The sequence below is a fragment of the Ovis aries genome, chromosome 4, assembly GCF_016772045.2.
Source record: "Ovis aries strain OAR_USU_Benz2616 breed Rambouillet chromosome 4, ARS-UI_Ramb_v3.0, whole genome shotgun sequence".
In the NCBI taxonomy this organism is placed as follows: Eukaryota; Metazoa; Chordata; class Mammalia; order Artiodactyla; family Bovidae; genus Ovis; species Ovis aries.
Window position 1 is genome coordinate 58160375 of NC_056057.1, and position 20087 is coordinate 58180461.

Below are 20087 nucleotides of genomic sequence, written 5' to 3' on the forward strand. Positions count from 1 at the left end.
AAATGAAACTAAATTTATTTACAGAATTTTATGACATCCCGTCATACACTCAGAGTTGCTATAGGGTGTTGAAAACCTCCCTGAGCTAATAAAGCAATTCAGCATGTCACCTCCCTGCCACCTGCTCCCTTTTCAAGGGTTTGCAGTGCTCTTTAAAAAAAATGTGAATCTGACCCCAGGTGATTTGAACACTTGGATGCTTTGGTGATACATGTCTTAGATTTAAATATATCTTTCAAAGTGCCAAGGTTAAACAGGAAATGAAAATACACCCAGTGACTGTCAGTCTTTTATAAAACATAATTGGGTACTCCTAAAAATTTGATGCCAGGGAATTGCTTTATTCCTATACTCTTCTATTATTTATCTAACTACACTGACATATCATTCATTGCGTTAGTAGCAAAGAAATGCCTCTGTATCCTCCCACAGTAAACTTTCCACCTGAAAGATAAGCTGTTACAGAACCTCTCTCGGCCCATTCCCGGGAGGCTGTGCTTTATGAGGACTTTGAGACTATAGCCCATGGGTCAAACAGCTCACTGCCTGTTTCAGTTCCGCCTGCAAACTAAGAATCACTTTTACATTTTTAAATGGTCAAAAGAACTCAAAAGAAGAATGGTATTTGGCCTGTAGAAATTATATGAAATTCATGTTTCAGTTGTCAGTAAAGTTTTATTGGAACACAGCCAAGCGTATGCATGTCTGAGGATGTTTTCATAGTTTAATGGCAGTTGTGACAAAGGTTGTATGGCCCACAACACCTAAAGCATTTACTGTTTGGTGGGAAAATTTGCAGACACCTGAGCTAGATTGAAGAATTTTTGCATTTCTGCTGAGAGTAACCAGCTGGCTTAGACCCTTGCAGTTTACAAGTACGCTTGGGCCGACAAGGAACCCACTGAGCCAGCTGTGGATAATTGGACCTTAGGGGTCAGTGGCAGTTCCGCATACCCCAGCCCTGAGGGGCTGCTCATTCATCTCCTTGGCCATTGTGGAACTGCAGTTATTTCAGCATGCTTTGTTTATTTTTTAACTATAAACTATTACTTTTTTTTTCATTTTATTGAAGTGTAGTGGTTTACAATGTTGTGTGAATTTCTTCCATACAGTGAAGTGACTCATCTGTACATATAATATTCTTTTTCATATTCTTTTCCATTTCTGTTTGTCACGGGATGTTGGATATAGTTCCCTGTGTCACACAGTAGGACCTTGTTGTTTATTCATCCTACATGTACTAGTTTGTATCTGCTAATCCCAAACTCCCAGTCCATCCATCCATTCCTTCCCCACCCCCGCTTGGCAACCACATGTCTGTTTTCCATGTCTGTGAGTATGTTTTTGTCTCATAGATGTGTTGATATGTGTTGTATTTTAGATACCACATAAGTGATATCATATGCTGTTTGTCTTTCCTTGACTCACTTCACTTAGCGTGATAGTCTTTAGGTCCACCCATGTTGCTACAAATGGCATTATTTCATTCTTTTTGATGGTTGACTAATATTCTAGTGTGTGTGTGTGTGTGTGTGTGTGTGTGTGTGTGTGTGTGTGTGTGTGTACTCCACATCTTCAGGATAATGGTTTTGAGATGAGACCAGGAAATGTTGTTTTTGCACCATATGTTAATGACTTGTAGGTTATCATTTTCAACTCTCTAAATATTTTAAATAATGAACTTGTTAATTACATGCTATTTTCATGCTTAAAATTGCAGTGGTACTATTAAGGGTAGGTTTTAAAAGTTAAGAAGTAAGGCTTGATCATCTGAGAGTGGTCCCCTCTTGACCTCTGGGTGGAAATTAGTAAATGCCATGAGATTGTTAACATTTATGTTATTCACTCGTCCACAGTGTTGGGAGAACGGCATCATCTTGTGCCGGAAGATTGCAGAGCAGTACGAGAGTTACTATGATTACAGAAACCTGAGCAAAATGAGGGTAAGGTGCCTGCATGCATCCTAATCAGGTTATGGAATCCTTTTTTAGATTGACGTCCCCATGGTGCTAGGAAGTCAACTTTGTGATCATCTTGATGTGTCTTGTAGAAAGCTTTTGAAAGAAGCATACTCCTCTATTTATCCAGAGAAACAGCATATTGACCTGTGTGATGCTTTTGATTAATATGCAAAATGTAAGCTATTGATCTATTCTAAACACTACGTCTGAAATATAACATGTAACCCAGGATTAATACTTTTTGTTGGAAGAGCTTGTCACTCACACACGAATCTCAGTAATATTCCATTCTTAGTTCCATAATCTGTGCAGTAAAATAGGAGAAATGGCTAGCTGATGCATTTTGAAAGATTTGGGGGCTAACTTCTGTAGGTATCAAAGCTTTTTAGCTTCAGAAATGTTTTTATTTGCTAAAACTGAAACCAAGGTCTTAGTACCCAAGAGCTCAAGGAGTTTAATATTCTGTGTCCCTAAACCAAATCTTTTATATTGAGGTAGCCAAAAAGTTCACTTGGGTTTTTGTGAAGCATCATACAAAAACCCAATGAACTGTGGCCAACTCAATACCTTCTCTTCTTGAAGGTTCAAACAAGTCCCTCTGGTACTCCACGTCCTTATTCTCATCAGGTCAAACATTTTGTATCATCTTGTTACATGTAAGCTCTTCAGGGTTTCTAAAACAGGATCATCAGATTATATATACATATGCACATACATGTATATTTTTAAAAATTATGATATTGCCTTTTCATTCCAAGGTAGTAATATAAGAGATAATACTCATAAACCTTTAACAACCCAGTATCCTTTATACCACAAGTAACTTCTTCCTCTGGCAGGAGCCAGCCCTGTACTTTGGGTGTACTATTTCATGTCAGGAGTTCATCAATATTTCTCCTAACAGGAAAACCAAGGAGGAAAAGCCTTGTTTTAACTTCAGCCCATCACACTGGCTTTGGCAGACACTGCAGTTTCATATAAAAATGTCCCTGTGCTTCTCTTTGCATCCTGTCCCCGGAACAGAAGCGAGGTTATAATGTTTACCTTTGAGGGCCCTTGGGTGCCATAGTCACTAAGATTTTTATAAACTCAAAGCTTTGCACTTCATGCCAAGTGCTCTTTTGGGTGCTGTTACTGGGGGTGGAGAGAGGGGAGATATTTTCAATTGCAGTATTAGTCTTTCTCTGGAAACCTGGAGATGATAATACCATGAGTGGAAAACCATAATCTTTATGTACTTCATGCTTCCAACCTCAGTCAAAGACACACTTAACAGCCTTCAGCCCCCACAACACTTGCACTGTGGGCCCTGTTTGGTTTGTTGGTTTATCCCCATTCAACCTGTACAAGGTTACATCTTCCAGATGTCCTGAATTACCATGACCTAGGAGAACTGAATGCTCAGGTGAGTACAAGAATTCTCCAAAAAGATTTTGCCTCTAAGAGTTCATGTTAATTTTTATTGTGAAGAAAATATTTTGATAGACTACTACTGCTAAGTCGCTTCAGTCGTGTCTGACTCTGTGCGACCCCATAGACGGCAGCCCACCAGGCTCCCCCATCCCTGGGATTCTCCAGGCTGTGCATAGAAATCATTTCCTCTGGTGAGGACATGTAGTAATATACTCAATCCTTTAAAGCAGAGGTCAGGAAACTGAAGCCTATGGACCTCAAAGAATTGAGTAGTTATGACAGGGACCAGGTGACTTGTAAGGTCTGAAATATTTATTGTCTGGCCATTTACAGAGTAAGTTTCCTGATCTCTGCCTTAAAGCATAGAAAAGGAGTCAACCTTCTTTTCTGCAAATGGAACTAAAGTGACGTTCTGGTTTTTTTATAGAAGAAATATCCTCTTCTATAAAGTGGTGGAGCTAAAAGATGAGATAAAATGACTAAAACACCCCCTGTTCTTTGCTAGATGATGGAGGCCTCTTTGTATGACAAAATTATGGACCAGCAACGTCTTGAACCAGAGTTCTTCAGAGTTGGATTTTATGGGAAAAAGTTTCCATTTTTCTTAAGAGTAAGTAATATACTACTTGATTTGCTTTCATGCTTCCAATATAGATATCCCAATCAAGCAAACTAAGATATGAATGACATATTTTCCTTTTAAGGCAGGTAATAACTTCACAAGATCCTCTTTTAACTTTAGTGTGCAAACATCATACTCATATAGAATGCCTTGTTTTGAATAATTTCCCAAGATTTCAAACAATCAGTTGAATTTTCTTCCTACGTTTCAAAGCTTATTATATTTTATGAGCAATCTTTGTCAATTACAGTTGTTTCCCGTATATAATTGGTAGCATTACTTCTGTTCAGCCTGCAATTTCCATAGAGTTAGTCTTAGAGAAAAATGGCGGGCGCTAGGGCCTGGGAGTTGCAGACCGCAGAAAAGACGACAGTTTCACATCTTGGGAAAACTCTGCCTCCAGGCTCCAGAGGACCATTGTTCGTCCTAGCTGACTTTGAAAAGATAAATGCCACCCAGCAAAGAGATTCAACTTATTGCTAGTAGAAACTATTTCTACAAAGGGAAGTTTTCAAGACTTTCCAAAGTACCTACCAGATAATAAAATAGTTGACTCCATTCTTAGCATTTTTCGCATTCAGCCAACTAGTCTCTTAAGTGCTGAAATAACTTACGTAACATTTCAGTTTGTAACATCTCATTTATACTCACCTAAAAGCACTGGTAAGATAAGAATGCACCTTCTCCAGCAACTAAGGAGGAGTGACAGGAATAATTTGTAACACTGAGTGAATTCATTACAAAGTTTAAATCTTAAATATCTTCCTTTAGCTGTTGGTCGGAGAAGGCAATGGCACCCCACTCCAGTACTCTTGCCTGGAAAATCCCATGGATGGAGGAGCCTGGAAGGCTGCAGTCTGTGGGATCACTGAGGGTTGGACATGACTGAGCGACTTCACTTTCACTTTTCACTCTCATGCATTGGAGAAGGAAATGGCAACCCACTCCAGTACTCTTGCCTGGAGAATCCCAGGGACTTGGGAGCCTGGTGAGCTGTCGTCTGTGGGGTCACACACAGTCAGACACGACTGAAGTGACTTAGCAGGAGCAGCAGCTGTTGGCACCTATGAATAGATACAGGATGGGGGTACTTGAAGCAGGACAGAGAGGAGAAACATTTGACTTCATTGCTTCTTTAATAATCATGAATGTATCTGCCTTTCAGAATGAAGATATATATGTATGTGTGTGTGTGTGTGTGTGTGTGTGTGTGTATGTATAAAATACCTAAACACCATAGGCAAAGATTCACTTAGTATCGCATAAAACAAATGCTCAAATAGCAAATCAGTCATCTAACTGATTGAAATAACCATGTATGTGGGTACCACACAGACCTAGGTATAAAATCTCTTTGCTGGGTTAAGGAGGATCCACATACATTGTCGGCTCTGCAGATGGACCTGCCTACAGACAGAGGAAAGCTTGATTCCAAATCAAAACTAGTGGCAAATTCAGAACACTTGCTGAATTTGAAAAACTGTCTTCAAAGTGGACATACTGGTCCTGGGCTGTCATCAGCCACCTCCTGCAGAGTACAAGGTCTGGGTCCAAGTTCCGAGGGAAAGGAGGGATATTCTGGAGCTGTGAGCAGCGCAGAGGGCTGGAGACCCCACAGTAGGGCCCAGACCTGATTCTCATGCTGCAGACCACCCCTTCCTCTCTTGGCTCAAAATAATGCAATGATTCTGTTTTATTCCATATCATGCTCAGGGCTACCTGATCCATTATGCACAGTAGATACAGTGCTTAGGGACCATAATATTCTTAGATAGTTCATAAAACTGTTTTCTTTTCAAAATCAGAAGAAAAGAGTAAACTTTCAGGTTAAAGAAAATGTTAAAATATATATTTTAGTGTATATTATGGATGTGAGTGCACACTGTCATGCCTGACTGTTTGCGACCCCATGGACTGTAGCCTGCCAGGCTCCTCTGTCCATGGAATTTTTCAGACAAGAATCCTAGAGTAGGTTGCCATTTCCTCCTGCAGGAGATCTTCTCAACGCAGGAATTGAACCTGTGTCTCCTGCATCTCCTGCATCTCCTGCATTGCAGACAGATTCTTTATCTGTTGAGCCATCTGGGAATCCCACAGTGTATACTCTACACTAGATTGCTATTTAATAGTGTATATTGTACATTAGGTTATTATTGATATTATTTGTCTTTATACCAAATGAGTCATACAGTATGATTTTTAATATTTTTAATAGAGAAAGCAGCCCATGAAAGTTGTATTGTAGGCCTGATCAAATTCTGAATTCAGCTAACAAGTGTATTACGAAGTACCCTAGAACTCTATCGTGTATGTGTGATTAGTGTTAATTAAAAGTGTAAAGATTTTTAAAAGTCAGAAGTAGTTTAGGAGCCATAATTTTAAAGAAAATTTGGCAAATTAGAAGACGTATCAGCTAATAAAATGAATTTTGTTAATATATCAATTGGAATAGACCAATATATCATCTTTCTTTGGAAAACAGCTTTTCTACAAGTAAATGGCATTTCCTTCTAAATGAAAGAGAAGCATCACCCTCTATTGGTTTCTAAATGGCACTGCACACTTGGAATCTTGGGACTTGATTTTTTAAGAAAAATCTAGTCTGTTCTTTGATTTAAAAACAAATATCAACTTTAAAAATTTCCTTTCACTGTGTGATCAATTTCCAGATAATATTTAAAGCTCAAATAAATTGATATGTTTGTGTTATTGAGGTAGCTTTTTTTTACCCTTGTGGAAAATGATTTCTTTATCGACAGTGTTTAAATGCATAAAATATCTTTGAATAGTGATTTGTCTGAGGAGGATCATTGAGGTCAAGGATGGGAAAGATACTTGCTTGTTATTGTATGCTTATACTATTTGGGAATATTTTATCCCATAGGTATATATTTCCTTTTTAAAGAAAGAATTTTAAAAATTAACTATTAACAAATTGTTGTTGTTCAGTCGCTAAGTCCTGCCCAGCTGTTTGTGACCCCGTGGAGGGCAGCATGCTGTGCTTTCCTTCCTTCACCAGCTCCTGAAGTTTGTTCAGACCCATGTCTGTTGAGTCAGCGATGTCATACAACCATCTCATTTCTGTTGCCCCGTTCTCCTCTTGCCCTCAATCTTTCCCAGCATCCAGAGCCACACAAAGACATGTACATGAGTATTCACAGCAGCGTTATTCACAATTGCCTAAAAGCAGAAACAGTCCAAATGTCCATCCACTGATGAACGGATACACCAAATATGGTATAGCTATACAATAGAATATTCAGCAATAAGAAAGGAATGAAGTACTGATAATGCTACAAAATGAGTGAACCTTGATAATATTAAGTGAAAGAAGCCAGTTACAAACAGCCACATGTTATGTAATTCCATTTATATGAAATGTCCAGAATAGGTAAATCCATGGAAACTGAAAGTAGATTAGCGGCTGCCAGGTGCCAAGGGGAGGGGGAGATGGGGAGTGACTGCTAACGGGTACAAATTTCTTTATGCAGTAATGAAAATAATCTGAAATTATATAATGCAGATAGTTGCACAACTCTGTGAATATACCAAAAACAACCGAATTGCATACTATAAAAGGGTAAATTTTATGGCTTGTGAACTATATCTCAAAACTATGGTTTTAAAAAAAATTAATGGAAAGAAAGCTTATCTCCTTTTTATTTCTCCATAACTCAAATATTAGGCCCCAAATTTATGTTTATTCCAAAATGATTTCTTACAACCTTTGAATGACCTTACACTTAGAGGCAGTCCCCTGATTTTATAAACTCTTGTGACATATAAGCATTGCTTTAGAACTGTTTCAGTTTTCAGATACTTATTTGGGGACTTCAGTAATATGCAAGAAGATATGTATTGTCTTATTTTATCAAGCAAATTTATTATATTTAATTTTTTTATTTTGTATTGAGTATAGTTGATTTACAATGTTGTGTTAGTTTCAGGTATACAGCAAAGCAATTCAATTACAGGTATACATGTATCTGTGGCTCAGATCAGGAACTCCTTATTGCCAAATTCAGACTTAAATTGAAGAAAGTAGGAAAAACCACTAGACCATTCAGGTATGACCTACCTCAAATCCCTTACGGTTATACAATGGAAGGGAGAAGCAGATTCAAGGGATCAGATCTGATAGAATGCTTGAAGAACTATGGACGGAAGTTCATGACATTGTATAGGAGGCAGTGATCAAGACCACTCCTGAGAAAAAGAAATGCAAAAAGGCAAGATGGTTGTCTGAGGAGGCCTTACAAATAGCTGAGAAAAGAAGAGAAGCGAAAGGCAAAGGAGAAAAGGAAAGATATACTCATTTGAATGCAGAGTTTCAAGCAATAGCAAGGAGAGATAAGAAAGCCTTCCTCAGTGATCAACGCAAAGAAATAGAGGGAAACAATGGAATGTGAAAGACTAGAGATCTCTTCAAGAAAATTAGAAATACCAAGGGAACATTTCATGCAAAGATGGGCTCAATAAAGGAAAGAAATGGTAGGGACCTAACAGAAGCAGAAGATATTAAGAAGAGGTGGCAAGAATACACAGAAGAACTATGCAAAAAAGATCTACACAACCCAGATAATCACAATGATGTGATTATCACCTATAGCCAGACATCCTGGAATGCAAAGTCAAGTGGGCCTTAGGAAGGAAGCATCACTATGAACAAAACTAGTGGAGGTGATGGAATTCCAGTTGAGCTATTTCAAAAGGAAGGAGGGAGGGAGGTTAAGGGTGGGGAACACATGTCCACCCATGGCTGGTTCATGTGAATGTATGGCAAAAACCGCCACAATAAAATAAATAAAAGATGATGTTGTGAAACTGCTGCACTCAATATGCCAGCAAATTTGGAAACTCAGCAGTGGCCACAGGACTGGAAAAGGTCAGTTTTCATTCCAATCCCTAAGAAAGGCAATGCCAGAGAATGCTCAAACTACTGCACAGTTGCATTCATCTCACACGCTAGCAAAGTAATGCTCAAAAGTCTCCAAGACAGGCTTCAACAGTATGTGAACCATGAACATCCAGATGTTCAAGCTGGATTTAGAAAAGGCAGAGGAACCAAAGATCAAATTGCCAACATCTGCTGGATCATCAAAAAACCACGAGAGTTCTAGAAAAACATCTGCTGCGGCTAAGTCGCTTCAGTTGTGTCTGACTCTGTGCGACCCCATAGACAGCAGAAAAACATCTACTTCTGCTTTATTGACTATGCCAAAGCCTTCGACTCTGTGGATCACAACAAACTGTGGAAAATTCTGAAAGAGATGGGAATACAGACCACCTGACCTGCCTCTTGAGAAATCTGATGCAGGTCAGGAAGCAACAATTAGAACTGGACATGGAACAACAGATTGGTTCCAAATAGGAAAAGGAGTACGTCAAGGCTGTGTATTGTCACCCTGCTTGAGGAATGCTGGGCTGGATGAAGGACAAGCTAGAATTAAGATTGCTGGGAGAAATATCAGTAACCTCAGATATACAGATGACACCACCCTTATGGCAGAAAGCAAAGAACTAAAGAACCTCTTGATGAAAGTGAAAGAGGGGAGTCAAAAAATTGACTTAAAACTCAACATTCAGGAAACAAAGATCATGGCATCTAGTCCCATCACTTCATGGCAAATAGATGGGGAACCAATGGAAACAGTGACAGACTTTATTTTGGGGGGCTCCAAAATCACTGCAGGTGGTGACTGCGGCCATGAAATTAAAAGACACTTGCTCCTTGGAAGAAAAGCTATGGCTAAACTAGACAGCATATTAAAAAGCTGAGACATTACTTTCCCAACAATCCGTCGAGTCAAAAGCTATGGTTTTTCCAGTAGTCATGTATGGATGTAGCTGGCGATCAGAAGGCCTCTTTGGCCAGTTTTTCTCCGAGTTGGACTATGAAGGAAGCTGAGCACTGAAGAATTGATGCTTTTGAACTGTGGTGTTGGAGCAGACTCTTGAGAGTCCCTTGAACTGCAAGGAGATCCAACTAGTCCATCCTAAAGGAGATCAGTCCTGGGTGTTCATTGGAAGGACTGATATTGAAGCTAAAACTCCAATACTTTGGCCAACTGATGTAAACAGCTGACTCTTTTGAAAAGACCCTGACATGGGTAAGATTGAAGGTGGGAGGAGAAGGGGACGACAGAGGATGAGATGGTTGGATGGAATCACCAACTCAATGGACATGAGTTTGAGTAAACTCCAGGAGCTGGTGATGGGCAGGGATGCCTGGTGTGCTGTAGTCCATGGGGTCGCAAAGAGTCGGACACGACTGAGCAACTGAACTGATACATGTATCTATTCTTTTTTAGATTTTCTTCCCATATAGGTTATTACAGAGTAGTGAGTAGAGTTCCCTTTGCTATACAGTAGGTCCTTGTTGAATATCTTTTGAGCAAAATAAATAACACAGCATCAGAAGGTATGACTTCAGTCAAGAAAATTTAAATATAGGATTATTTATGGGGAGTGCAATCCTGATTCCTAAGGAGTCTGTCTTAGCTTGTGTTTCTCAGGGGTTTATTGGTTTATTGGGTAACTTGTGGGGCCTTGTGCAAGTTCTCAGAGCTCAGTTCTGCTGCTTGGTTCCTCTGCCTGCAGCTGCTTTTTCTCAGCTGCAACCCTGAGCCCCTTTCCCAGAGTGGTTTCTAACTTCCTCGCTCTGGCCCAGAGTGCTTCCTCAGTACATTTGGTGCAATCACAGAAACCGCCCAGAGCTGAGAACTGCTGAGATCATTGGGCCTTAACTCCCCAGACCACAAAGCACTTTACTCCTTAAAGATCTTCAGGGCATCTTATCCCACAATCTTTCTTGGTCTCTGTAGCTGTTAGGAGTTTTTCCACGTATCAGGTCATGTTCAGAACAGAGGGAGCTAAGGCGTTGGACTCAGACCTGAGCTTAAATCTCATACATGTGGACAAAGTATGTAATGATCCTGATCCTCAGTTCCCAGCTACAAAATGGGGGAGGGGGGGACACCCTCTCAAGTTTCTTTGGGTTAAATAAGGTATGTGCTGGCTGTGCTTAACAATTGTAATTTCATTATCATTGACTATCATTAAACTTCCCTGGTGGCTCATGACAGTCAAGAATCTGCCTGCACTGGATTGGGGTTCAATCCGTGGGCCAGGAATACCCCTGGGAAGGGAATGGCTACCCATTTCTGTAGTCTCACCTGAAGAATTCCATGGATACAGGAGGCTAGCGGAGTACAGTCCATGGGGTCGCATAGAGTAGGACGTGACTGAGCGACTAATACTTTCACTTTAAACTGTCGGGAAGAGTTGTTCCATATCGGTAAGCAGATCATGAAGGTTCTTGTTGAGAAGGTCCCCATCCTGCCAGCTCTGTGGCCTCCATCAAGGATAACCTTCACCTTTTTTACCTGAATGAGAGAGTCCTAACTAACAGAATATTTGTATGTATTGTAAAAACAAAGCGGAAACAGACAAAGATTTGTCCAACATTTAGCAAGACCTTAAAAATCCCCAAACTTGGCTTTAGGCAGTTAACAGAGGTCCTGGCTACAGGACGCTGAGCGGAGTCAGGGATAGCAGGGATTCTCGCAGCAACAGCCCTGCTGAGAGCTGGCATGCAGGCGGTTGTCCTTCCTCTCCATGGAAGGATCTAGGAGTGAAAGGGTTAAGTCTGATCTCTGTGAACTTTATAGAAAGGATGCATAAAATGTATTTTTAAGGATTGCACTTACTTTGCTTTCTTCCAAATTGAGAATTTGCCCACTTAACTTTGTTATACAGTTTTTAAAATACTCTGTAACATGTGTTCACTAACATTTGGAGGGAACACGATTGCTTTGTTTTGTACTTTGGTGCTCTGAGAATCAGACACCCCTTTGCACCTCATGCAGGTGAACCTGGAAGAGTGAGGCATGCTGTGGAACTTTCTAGAAGCAATAGAGAGTGATGCCTCTGACCTTTGCCCTTTGTATTTTTAATATTTGGACAAATTCTCTAGACTGTTCCAGTGTGGGTTTTTTTGGTTATATTCTGTTGATGTTGGACCTATGCTTAGTTACTGCTAGTGTTGCATATTTTGGCTTCTTGAGTGTAGTGACTGCACTCAATTACATAGTCCTAATGTTTCTTTTTCTGATTTTACCTCCAGAATAAAGAGTTTGTGTGTCGAGGGCATGACTACGAAAGACTGGAGGCCTTCCAGCAGAGAATGCTGAACGAGTTCCCCCACGCCATCGCCATGCAGCATGCCAACCAACCCGATGAGACCATCTTCCAGGCAGAAGCTCAGTGTATCCACAGCTAGAAAGGCCAGATTCTGACTAGGTCCCGTTGGCCTTTGGCTGCAGAGTGTTTCTGTGCAGGTGCTTCAGGCACTGGCCCCTTGTCAAAAGCCGTGTTCTCGTTCTCCTTCTTTCTCATCATGTTAATTTTAGCTTAGCTCCTTCCAAACAGAATTATGCTAGATATTCTCATAGTGTCAGTTGAAAAGAAATCCCTTAAGGATTCTGTTAAGAGAATTTTTTTTCCCCTTTTAGTTGCAGCTTTTCTGTATGTCAACCCTGCTTTTAAAGCTCCTTTTTAGGGATTTCTCCTAGAATAATTTTCCTCTGGCATCCCCTGTAGAAATGGGCTTCCCAGGTGGCTCATTGGTAAAGAATCCACCTGCCACTGCATAAGACGTGGGTTCAGTCCCTGAATCAGGAAGATCCCCTGGAGAAGGAAATGGCAACCCACTCAAGTATTCTTGCCCAGGGAATTCCATGGAGAGAGGAGCCTATTGGGTTACAGTCCATGGGGTCTCAAAGAGTCAGATGCGACTGGTGCACGTGTGCGCACACGCACACACACACCCTGTAGAAACCACTTCGGATCACTTACCCACTTTTCCCTTGATGTGTTTATTCTGGATGAAAGGGAAGAGGAAGAGGTAGCCCTGTATCTTTCAGGGACTCTTAGCCATGGCATTCCTGACAGCATTTAACAATTGTCGTGTAACTGACACTCCCACTGTGCAAACATAAACAACTCAGCTGAAATTACACAGGCATTAGAGACCAAGGGACTTCACCCCAGCACTCCTTTATGGATTGTTCTTTCTTCCTGAAGTTGACAATCTTAAAGAAGATCAGAAACTCCCCCCTGAAAATTACGGATACCATTCCAAAGTAGAAACTTAAATGTACCAGAAGCAAGCAATTACTTAAGGGAAAAGATTTTGCTGTCTTTCTTTGAATGAGAAGAAAAAATGGTAAATTTATAAGTAAATATAATACCCCTTTAATGTAGTTTTCAAAAATACCAACTATAGCTAAACACTCTGCTTATCAATACAAGGTTTGGGAGAGTGGCTACCTCAAATGTGCCAAGGCTAGAGACAGGGAACATATGAGTTACTATCAGTACTGGATGCTGTCTTTGGTTGCGTAGGTATTTATCCATTATTTTACAAACAAACACATTTTAAAAGGACCATACATGCACTAAAGATCAGAGCCTCATAAACAAGGGTTAAAATGAATACAATCCTTAGTACCTAGGATCCAAGCCATTCAAACCTACCCCCACCCCCACCCCCCAAAAAAATCTATGATAAATGAATTCACAGGACATAGAAATTTCAAACTGATACTTCGTCAGAATGACCTATGTGAAGCTATTTTAAGGCTTGTAGTTTGAGACTTGATTTGCTATGAACTGAGTTCTTGGTACCTTCTTTGCGGTTTGACTTTATCCCAGTAGAAACACTTGATTGTTCACCATCCCTTTCTTTCTGCCATAGCTCAGGTCAAGCCAGACGCCCCAGGAAGTCTGCCAAATCAGGTTCCCTCCTTGACTCTTGAATCCTAGATTTGCAGATATACGCCGTGACTCCCATCCCAGAAAGCCAGGAGGTCCTTCAGAGAGAAGGTGTTCCAGACAACATCAAAAGTTTCTATAAAGTGAATCACATCTGGAAATTCCGCTACGACAGACCATTTCACAAAGGCACGAAAGATAAAGAGAATGAATTCAAGGTACTGAGCAATTCTTATGACACATGGTTTCCTCAAATAGAGGCTTTTTCTTTTTATCAAGATGCATGTTAAGTATTTACTCAAGACATAGTCAGGTGATAAAACTAGAAGGTGGTCTAATTATTCTTAAATTCTACCACGTGTCAGGGTGACATGAGTTGTTTTCTAACCGAGCAGATCTCTTGGCCTGGGAATTGACTCATTGGGTCACAGAGGAGGCCCCGGAGTTTAGGATGATTGTAATGGCAGTGGTCCTCTGTCCAGGTTTTGAGATCTCAGGGTTCAGCTCAGTCCTCCATTCATTCATGTTGAACCAACTGTGGGAACCTCGGGTATTTATCCTCAGATACGGGAGACTGGCATGAGTAAAGGATACTGAAGGAACAGGTGATAGAACCACTGGGGAGGCTCCCGGCCCAGTGAGAGAGACTGTGCTAACTTTTGCTGCTTTTTCTCAATAGAATGATGTGTAACTCAGACTTCTGAGAGGACCAGCCATAGCTTCTTTGCATGGGTTGAGTTTTCCATCCTCAGTTCTGATAAGCCTTGCTTGTTCTCTCTCAGCCAGAAAGAGCAAGGTTTCTCACAGCCCTACTGGGGGAAAGGGGTGAAATTGTTCCACAGATAAATTATAATCTGCCCTTTCCTTGATAACAGTGACAATGTGAGACCATACAGATCCCCAGGATCTCCCTCCAAGCAAAAAAATGTAAAATGAATGTAGGATCCTGGGTGACTTGGCTTAGCTTCTTTCATCACAGTGAAGTGAAAGTCGCTCAGCATGTCCGACTCTTTGCGACCCCATGGACTACACAGTCCATGGAATTCTCCAGGCCAGAATACTAGAGTGGGTAGCCTTTCCCTTCTCCAGGGGATCTTCCCAACCCAGGGATTGAACCCAGGTCTCCCACATTGCAGGCAGGTTCTTTACCAGCTGAGCCACCAGGAAAACCCCAAAATATTGGAGTGTGTAGCCTATCCCTTCTCCAGGGGATCTTCCTGACCCTGGAATCGAACTGGGGTCTCCTGCATTGCAGGTGAATTCTTTACCAAGTGAGCTATCAGGGAAGCTGGGAAATGTTCTTCTAACACTATCAGCTGTGATTGTCTGATGTGAACTCGCTTGTCACTCCTGCCTATGTTTTAGTCCCTGGTGCTCCTCACAGCAACTCCGGAATTGCTCACAGCCAAATGATCCAAGGGAAAGTTGGATAGTTTTGCAGTGTTATGATGAGACCGAGCAAAGCACAGTCCTTTGGTCAAGGACATTGATGGGTTAAACATCAAGGCCAGGAAACCACTGGAAAATAACGCTACGATGTTACTGAAAAGATCCATGACCATTTTCTAATCCCTCTGGATAATTTTTCTTTCTGCCTTCCAAAACTGATTAAAGATCATTAGTGTATAATATAGTTTTCACTGCAAGTTTCCAGTAGATAAAAAGTCCAAGGTCCCCCGGAATCAGGCAGGTGACTTGCTCAGAATGGCATTCTCAATACCCCAGACCCTGCACTAGAACGCGCATCTTCTGATGCCTTCTCCATTGCTTTTTCTGCTGCACCACATTTCCTTTTGGCCATCACTTTAAATATTTATCAATGGTGTAGCAACCCTCCTTAAAAAAATAATAAATCTGGCTCCTTTTTCCTGTGCTCACAGCCCTCAGCATCTGTCTCCAAACTGCCCTTCCAGAAGCCTCATCTCTGCTGCAGCCCACTCACCCACTCTCTCAGCTCTGGCAGCACGGAGCTCTCCCTCCATCTCCTGCCATGCCCTTTCACAAGCCGCTTGCGTCTCTGCTTCCTGCTGCCTGCACCGCGTCCCCCGCTCTCCGCCTGGCAAACTCCTACTCACTCTTCAAAATTCCGCTCACGTGTCACCTCCTCAGTGAAGCACAATCCTCCTCCCACAGGATGCCTTGTGTGCCTGCTTCCTCCTGTTTTCCCCCAGCACCTGGACTGTTCCTCTCTCTTCTCCCTGAGCCCTTCTTTTTTTCTTTAAATCTGTGCTGGGTCTTCGTTGCCACTCAGGCTTTTCTTTAATTGCAGCAAGCAGGGGCTACTCTCTAGGCTTCTCATTGCGGTGGCTTCTCTTATTGCTGAACACAGTCTAGGCCATGTGGGCTCAGTAGTTGCGGTTCCCCAGCTCTGGAACACAGGCTGAATAATTGTCGCACACATAATTAGTTGCTCCTCAACATGTGGCATCTTCCCGGTGAATCAGGGATCAAACCTATGTCTCCTGCATTGGCAGGCAGATTCATTTCCACTGAGACGCCAGGGATGCCCCCTGAGCCCTTCTTGATCCGCTTCACCCCTCATTACCGGCAGAGTGCTCTGGCCTCCTGTCACAGGGCTGCTGCCATATTCATCTCATTAGATCTTGGCTGGCACAAAGAAATCCTTCGATTTGTTGTTGTTGTTGAATAAATGGCAGTGTTTCAGGAACTTTGTAAGGTTTACTACACATGGGAATACACTTTGTTTAACCAGGAAACACGAGGCAGAAATGCAGAAGCCTGTTGTCGAGAGAGACCCATTGTCAACAGCAGCTCTTACCAAAGGCACCTGTGATTTCCTGTGTCATGGGGGTGCTCATCCTGGCCAGAGGGAGGCCCAGCTCTAAGTACAAATCTTCCTGGATCACAGAAGTGCGGATGGCACAGTAACTGTAGCCATGGGGGAGTCAGACATTCTAGTGCAGGGATCCTGGGGATGGCAGTACAGATGATGAGAATGTAGCTTTGAGCAGGTCACATGCCTCTTCGGCTTCCCTGGTAGCTCAGCTGGTACAGAATCTGCCTGTAATGCAGGAGACCCTGGTTCGATTTATGGGTCGGGAAGATCCCCTGGAGAAGGAATAGGCTACCACTTCAGTATTCTTGCCTGGAGAATCCCCGTGGACAGAGGTGCCTGATGGGCTACAGCCCACAGGGTCACAAAGAGTCGGACAAGACTAGAAGGCTAATGTCTTTCATCTTTAATACAGAAAGATTAGGCTATGAGATTCCTAAAGCCCTTCTTGAGGATTCTGTCTGATCTCATGATGATTAGCTGATATTATATCCCATTCCAAGTAAAAATGGCTAGACCCCCTTGAGGAGTGGAGAAACTTTAAATCAGGAATTTAGAGAAAAAGGAAAGAATGTGATGACCTGTTTTGACATTTTTAAGATTACTGCCTGAAGGAGATCACGTATTCTGCACAGAAAAAAAGTTTCAGGTTATATACAATGAAACTAACCTAAGCTTCAGCATGTCTTACTGAGATAGCTTCCTGAGTGCAAGGAGATTGCCGAAGCACTGGAATGAATACTAAAGAAAAGCTGACAAATACTGAAAACTTGGTAAAATTGAATGGCAAACATTAGTCATTGCTCAGTAACTGGAAAGAAGGTAACTTGGGGACTTACTTTGTTTTGTATTTCATAGAGTCTCTGGGTGGAAAGAACATCACTATACTTGGTGCAGAGTTTACCTGGAATTTCCCGCTGGTTTGAAGTGGAGAAGCGTGAAGTGGTAAGGATCAGAGCTTATTCTCAAGTACTGAATACTTGCTCAGCACAGTTGTTCACCTGGAGTCAGGCCATGTATTCACTGCTTCTGCTTTGGACTCTAAGTCCCTGGAAACACTCCTAGTAAGTTAGTGAATGTTTGTGATATTGACTGCTATGTTGAAAGCTGGAAGGGGACCCATTGGCCTAGCCCAGCCAGCCCAAGTGATCCCTCCAAAATAGCTCTGACTGCAGCATGTCAACACCTCAGGCCCTTGAGTTAGAGAAACTGGAATTCTAGCTCCCCTAACCACTCTAGCTATGAGACCTTCACTGTTTATCTTCAGTGGAAGAAAGTTATCTACATTATCTTATTTAATCACCATGTCAAAGCTACAAGGTATGTATTCATTTTTATCTGCATTTATTTTTAGATTTCACATGTAAGTAATAACAAAGAGTGTTTATCTTTCTTTGATTTGTTTCACTAAGTATAATACCCTCTAGGTTCATCTACATTGTTGCAAATAATACAATTTAATTCTTTTCTATGGCTGAGTAATATTCCATTTTGTGTATGTGTCTGAATATATACGCAATTATATACCTCACTTCTGTCTTCTCTATCCATTTATCTGTGGATGGACACTTGGTTTGTTTGCATATCTTGGCTATTGTACACAATGCTGCTATGAACATTGAGGTGCATGCATCTTTTTGAGTAGTATTTTCATTTTTTTTCACTGTGTAACCAGGAATAGGATTGCTGGATTACATGGTAATTCTATTTTTAGTTTTTTGAGGAACTTCCATCCTGTTTTCTAAGGTGACTGAACCAATTTACATTCCCACCACCAGTATGCTGTGGTTCTCATTTCTCTGTGTCCAAGGTACATATTCTTACCCCGCTTTTGACAAGTTTTGACAAGAGGTTAAAAGCCTTTGCCACAGATCCCGTAGCAAGATACTGAAAAAGGATAAACTCAAACCCAGATTTTTCTGACTCCAAAGCTAGGTATATTTTTTTCTTCTAGCCTTATAAGCAGTGTGAGGCCAGTGTCAAGCCCAGCACAGTATCTGACACACAGTAGGTCCATGCTGTAACAGTTCACAGTAGAAGGATGCCGCTGTGCTTATCAGCGGGTGTCGTTGAGAATGTAGAAATCACAGCAACCAAAGAGCAGTTCAGTTCAGCTCAGTCACTCAGTCAATGTCTGATTCCTTGTGACCCCATGGACTGCAGCACGCCAGGCCTCCCCGTCTATCACCAACTCCCAGAGTTTACTCAAACTCATGTCTGTTGAGTCAGTGATGCATCCAGCCATCTCATCCTCTGTCGTCCCCTTCTCCTCCTGCCTTCAATCTTTCAGAGCATCAGGGTCTTTTCTAATGAGTCAGTTCTTCGCATAGGTGGCCAAACTATTGGAGTTTCAGCTTGAACATCAGTCCTTCCAATGAATATTCAGGACTGATTTCCTTTAGGAGGGACTGGTTGATCTCCTTGCAGAACCGAAGAGCCTTCAGTTATAAAACATGCCCCCTGCTGTGGAAAGGGAGAGGGCATTTGTGGAAGGCAGCCATGTCTGGAGTGAGAACCCCTCCTCAACAGTTATCAAGCCCCCAGCCCCTTGCTGTCAGCCATAGACCTATGCCCCTAAGAATCCCCCCTCCCACCCCTGGCATATCCATTATGTCAGGGGCCAGCCCTTTGCCACAGTCCTGATGGAAAAATGTGCCAATTGTGAAAATGTAATGTAGCCCCTTCCTTGTTTAGGTAACAAGCCCACGCTGTCAATGAATCCATAAGAGCAGATCCCACCCAAATTGTTTTCCAAGAATGGCTTGTCCTACCTACAGTCTCTAAGCATCGAAATGACCCTCAGCTTATTCTGTTCAATCATGCTAGGGATTTAATGGCATTTTCATTTTGCAAGGCTAAAAAATTCATACAGCTCTCTTAACAAACTGCACTCCATTCAGCAGATTACACCAGTGTGGGTGTGTTCTTGTCAAGTCTGAATCAAGGGTCCACAAGGGTTGCAAGGGAAGCAAGGATTGCTTCCATGGTGGACCCTGTGGCCTCCTGTGGAAGAGGCTGCTGAGTTCTTTGCTCAGAAAGTCTTACTGTTTTGCTTCCTGCTGAATGGCATGGGCCCAAACCACAGGAATGTTCTTAGTCATCCTTGCAGCATTAATGATTCAGAGAGCCTTGTCAGCTACTTACTACCCAGAGAGGCAAATTCTGTGAAGTCTTACCAGTGTTCCTAACCTTAGAAATATTATACACACACACGCACACACACACACACACACACACACACACACACACACAGCCTGCTAATAAAAAGCAGCATGCTGATAGTGATTAGGGAGAGTTACTAAACAACCTTTCAAACAGCAGCTGCCTATTTTATTAGAATATGCAATCATAGACTCTGTCAAACAGAACAAATCCAACTGGGCTGTTTTGTTCCCTGAACACAGCCCACTTCTGACAACCTCGTGTCTTTCTTATTCCCACTGCCTGGCATATCCCCACCTTCTATTAGTGTTGTTGGTTTCCTGCTTTAATTGCCAGTGTAGAAGGTCCTGATGACTGGGGC

At 41.8% G+C, this 20087-nt stretch overlaps 1 protein-coding gene across 4 annotated transcripts in view; it reads left to right on the top strand.

Annotated features, from left to right (window-relative positions):
• DOCK4 (dedicator of cytokinesis 4) overlaps positions 1-20087 on the top strand; it is a 471927-nt gene that overhangs the window by 425431 nt on the left and 26409 nt on the right. For all 4 annotated transcript variants that reach the window (XM_060414757.1, XM_012176786.3, XM_027968612.2 and 1 more), the window contains 5 exons: positions 1857-1943; positions 3880-3984; positions 12122-12263; positions 13822-13988; positions 17423-17509. In XM_060414757.1, the coding sequence (XP_060270740.1) occupies positions 1857-1943; positions 3880-3984; positions 12122-12263; positions 13822-13988; positions 17423-17509 (588 nt within the window). The remainder of the gene's footprint in view (positions 1-1856; positions 1944-3879; positions 3985-12121; positions 12264-13821; positions 13989-17422; positions 17510-20087) is intronic.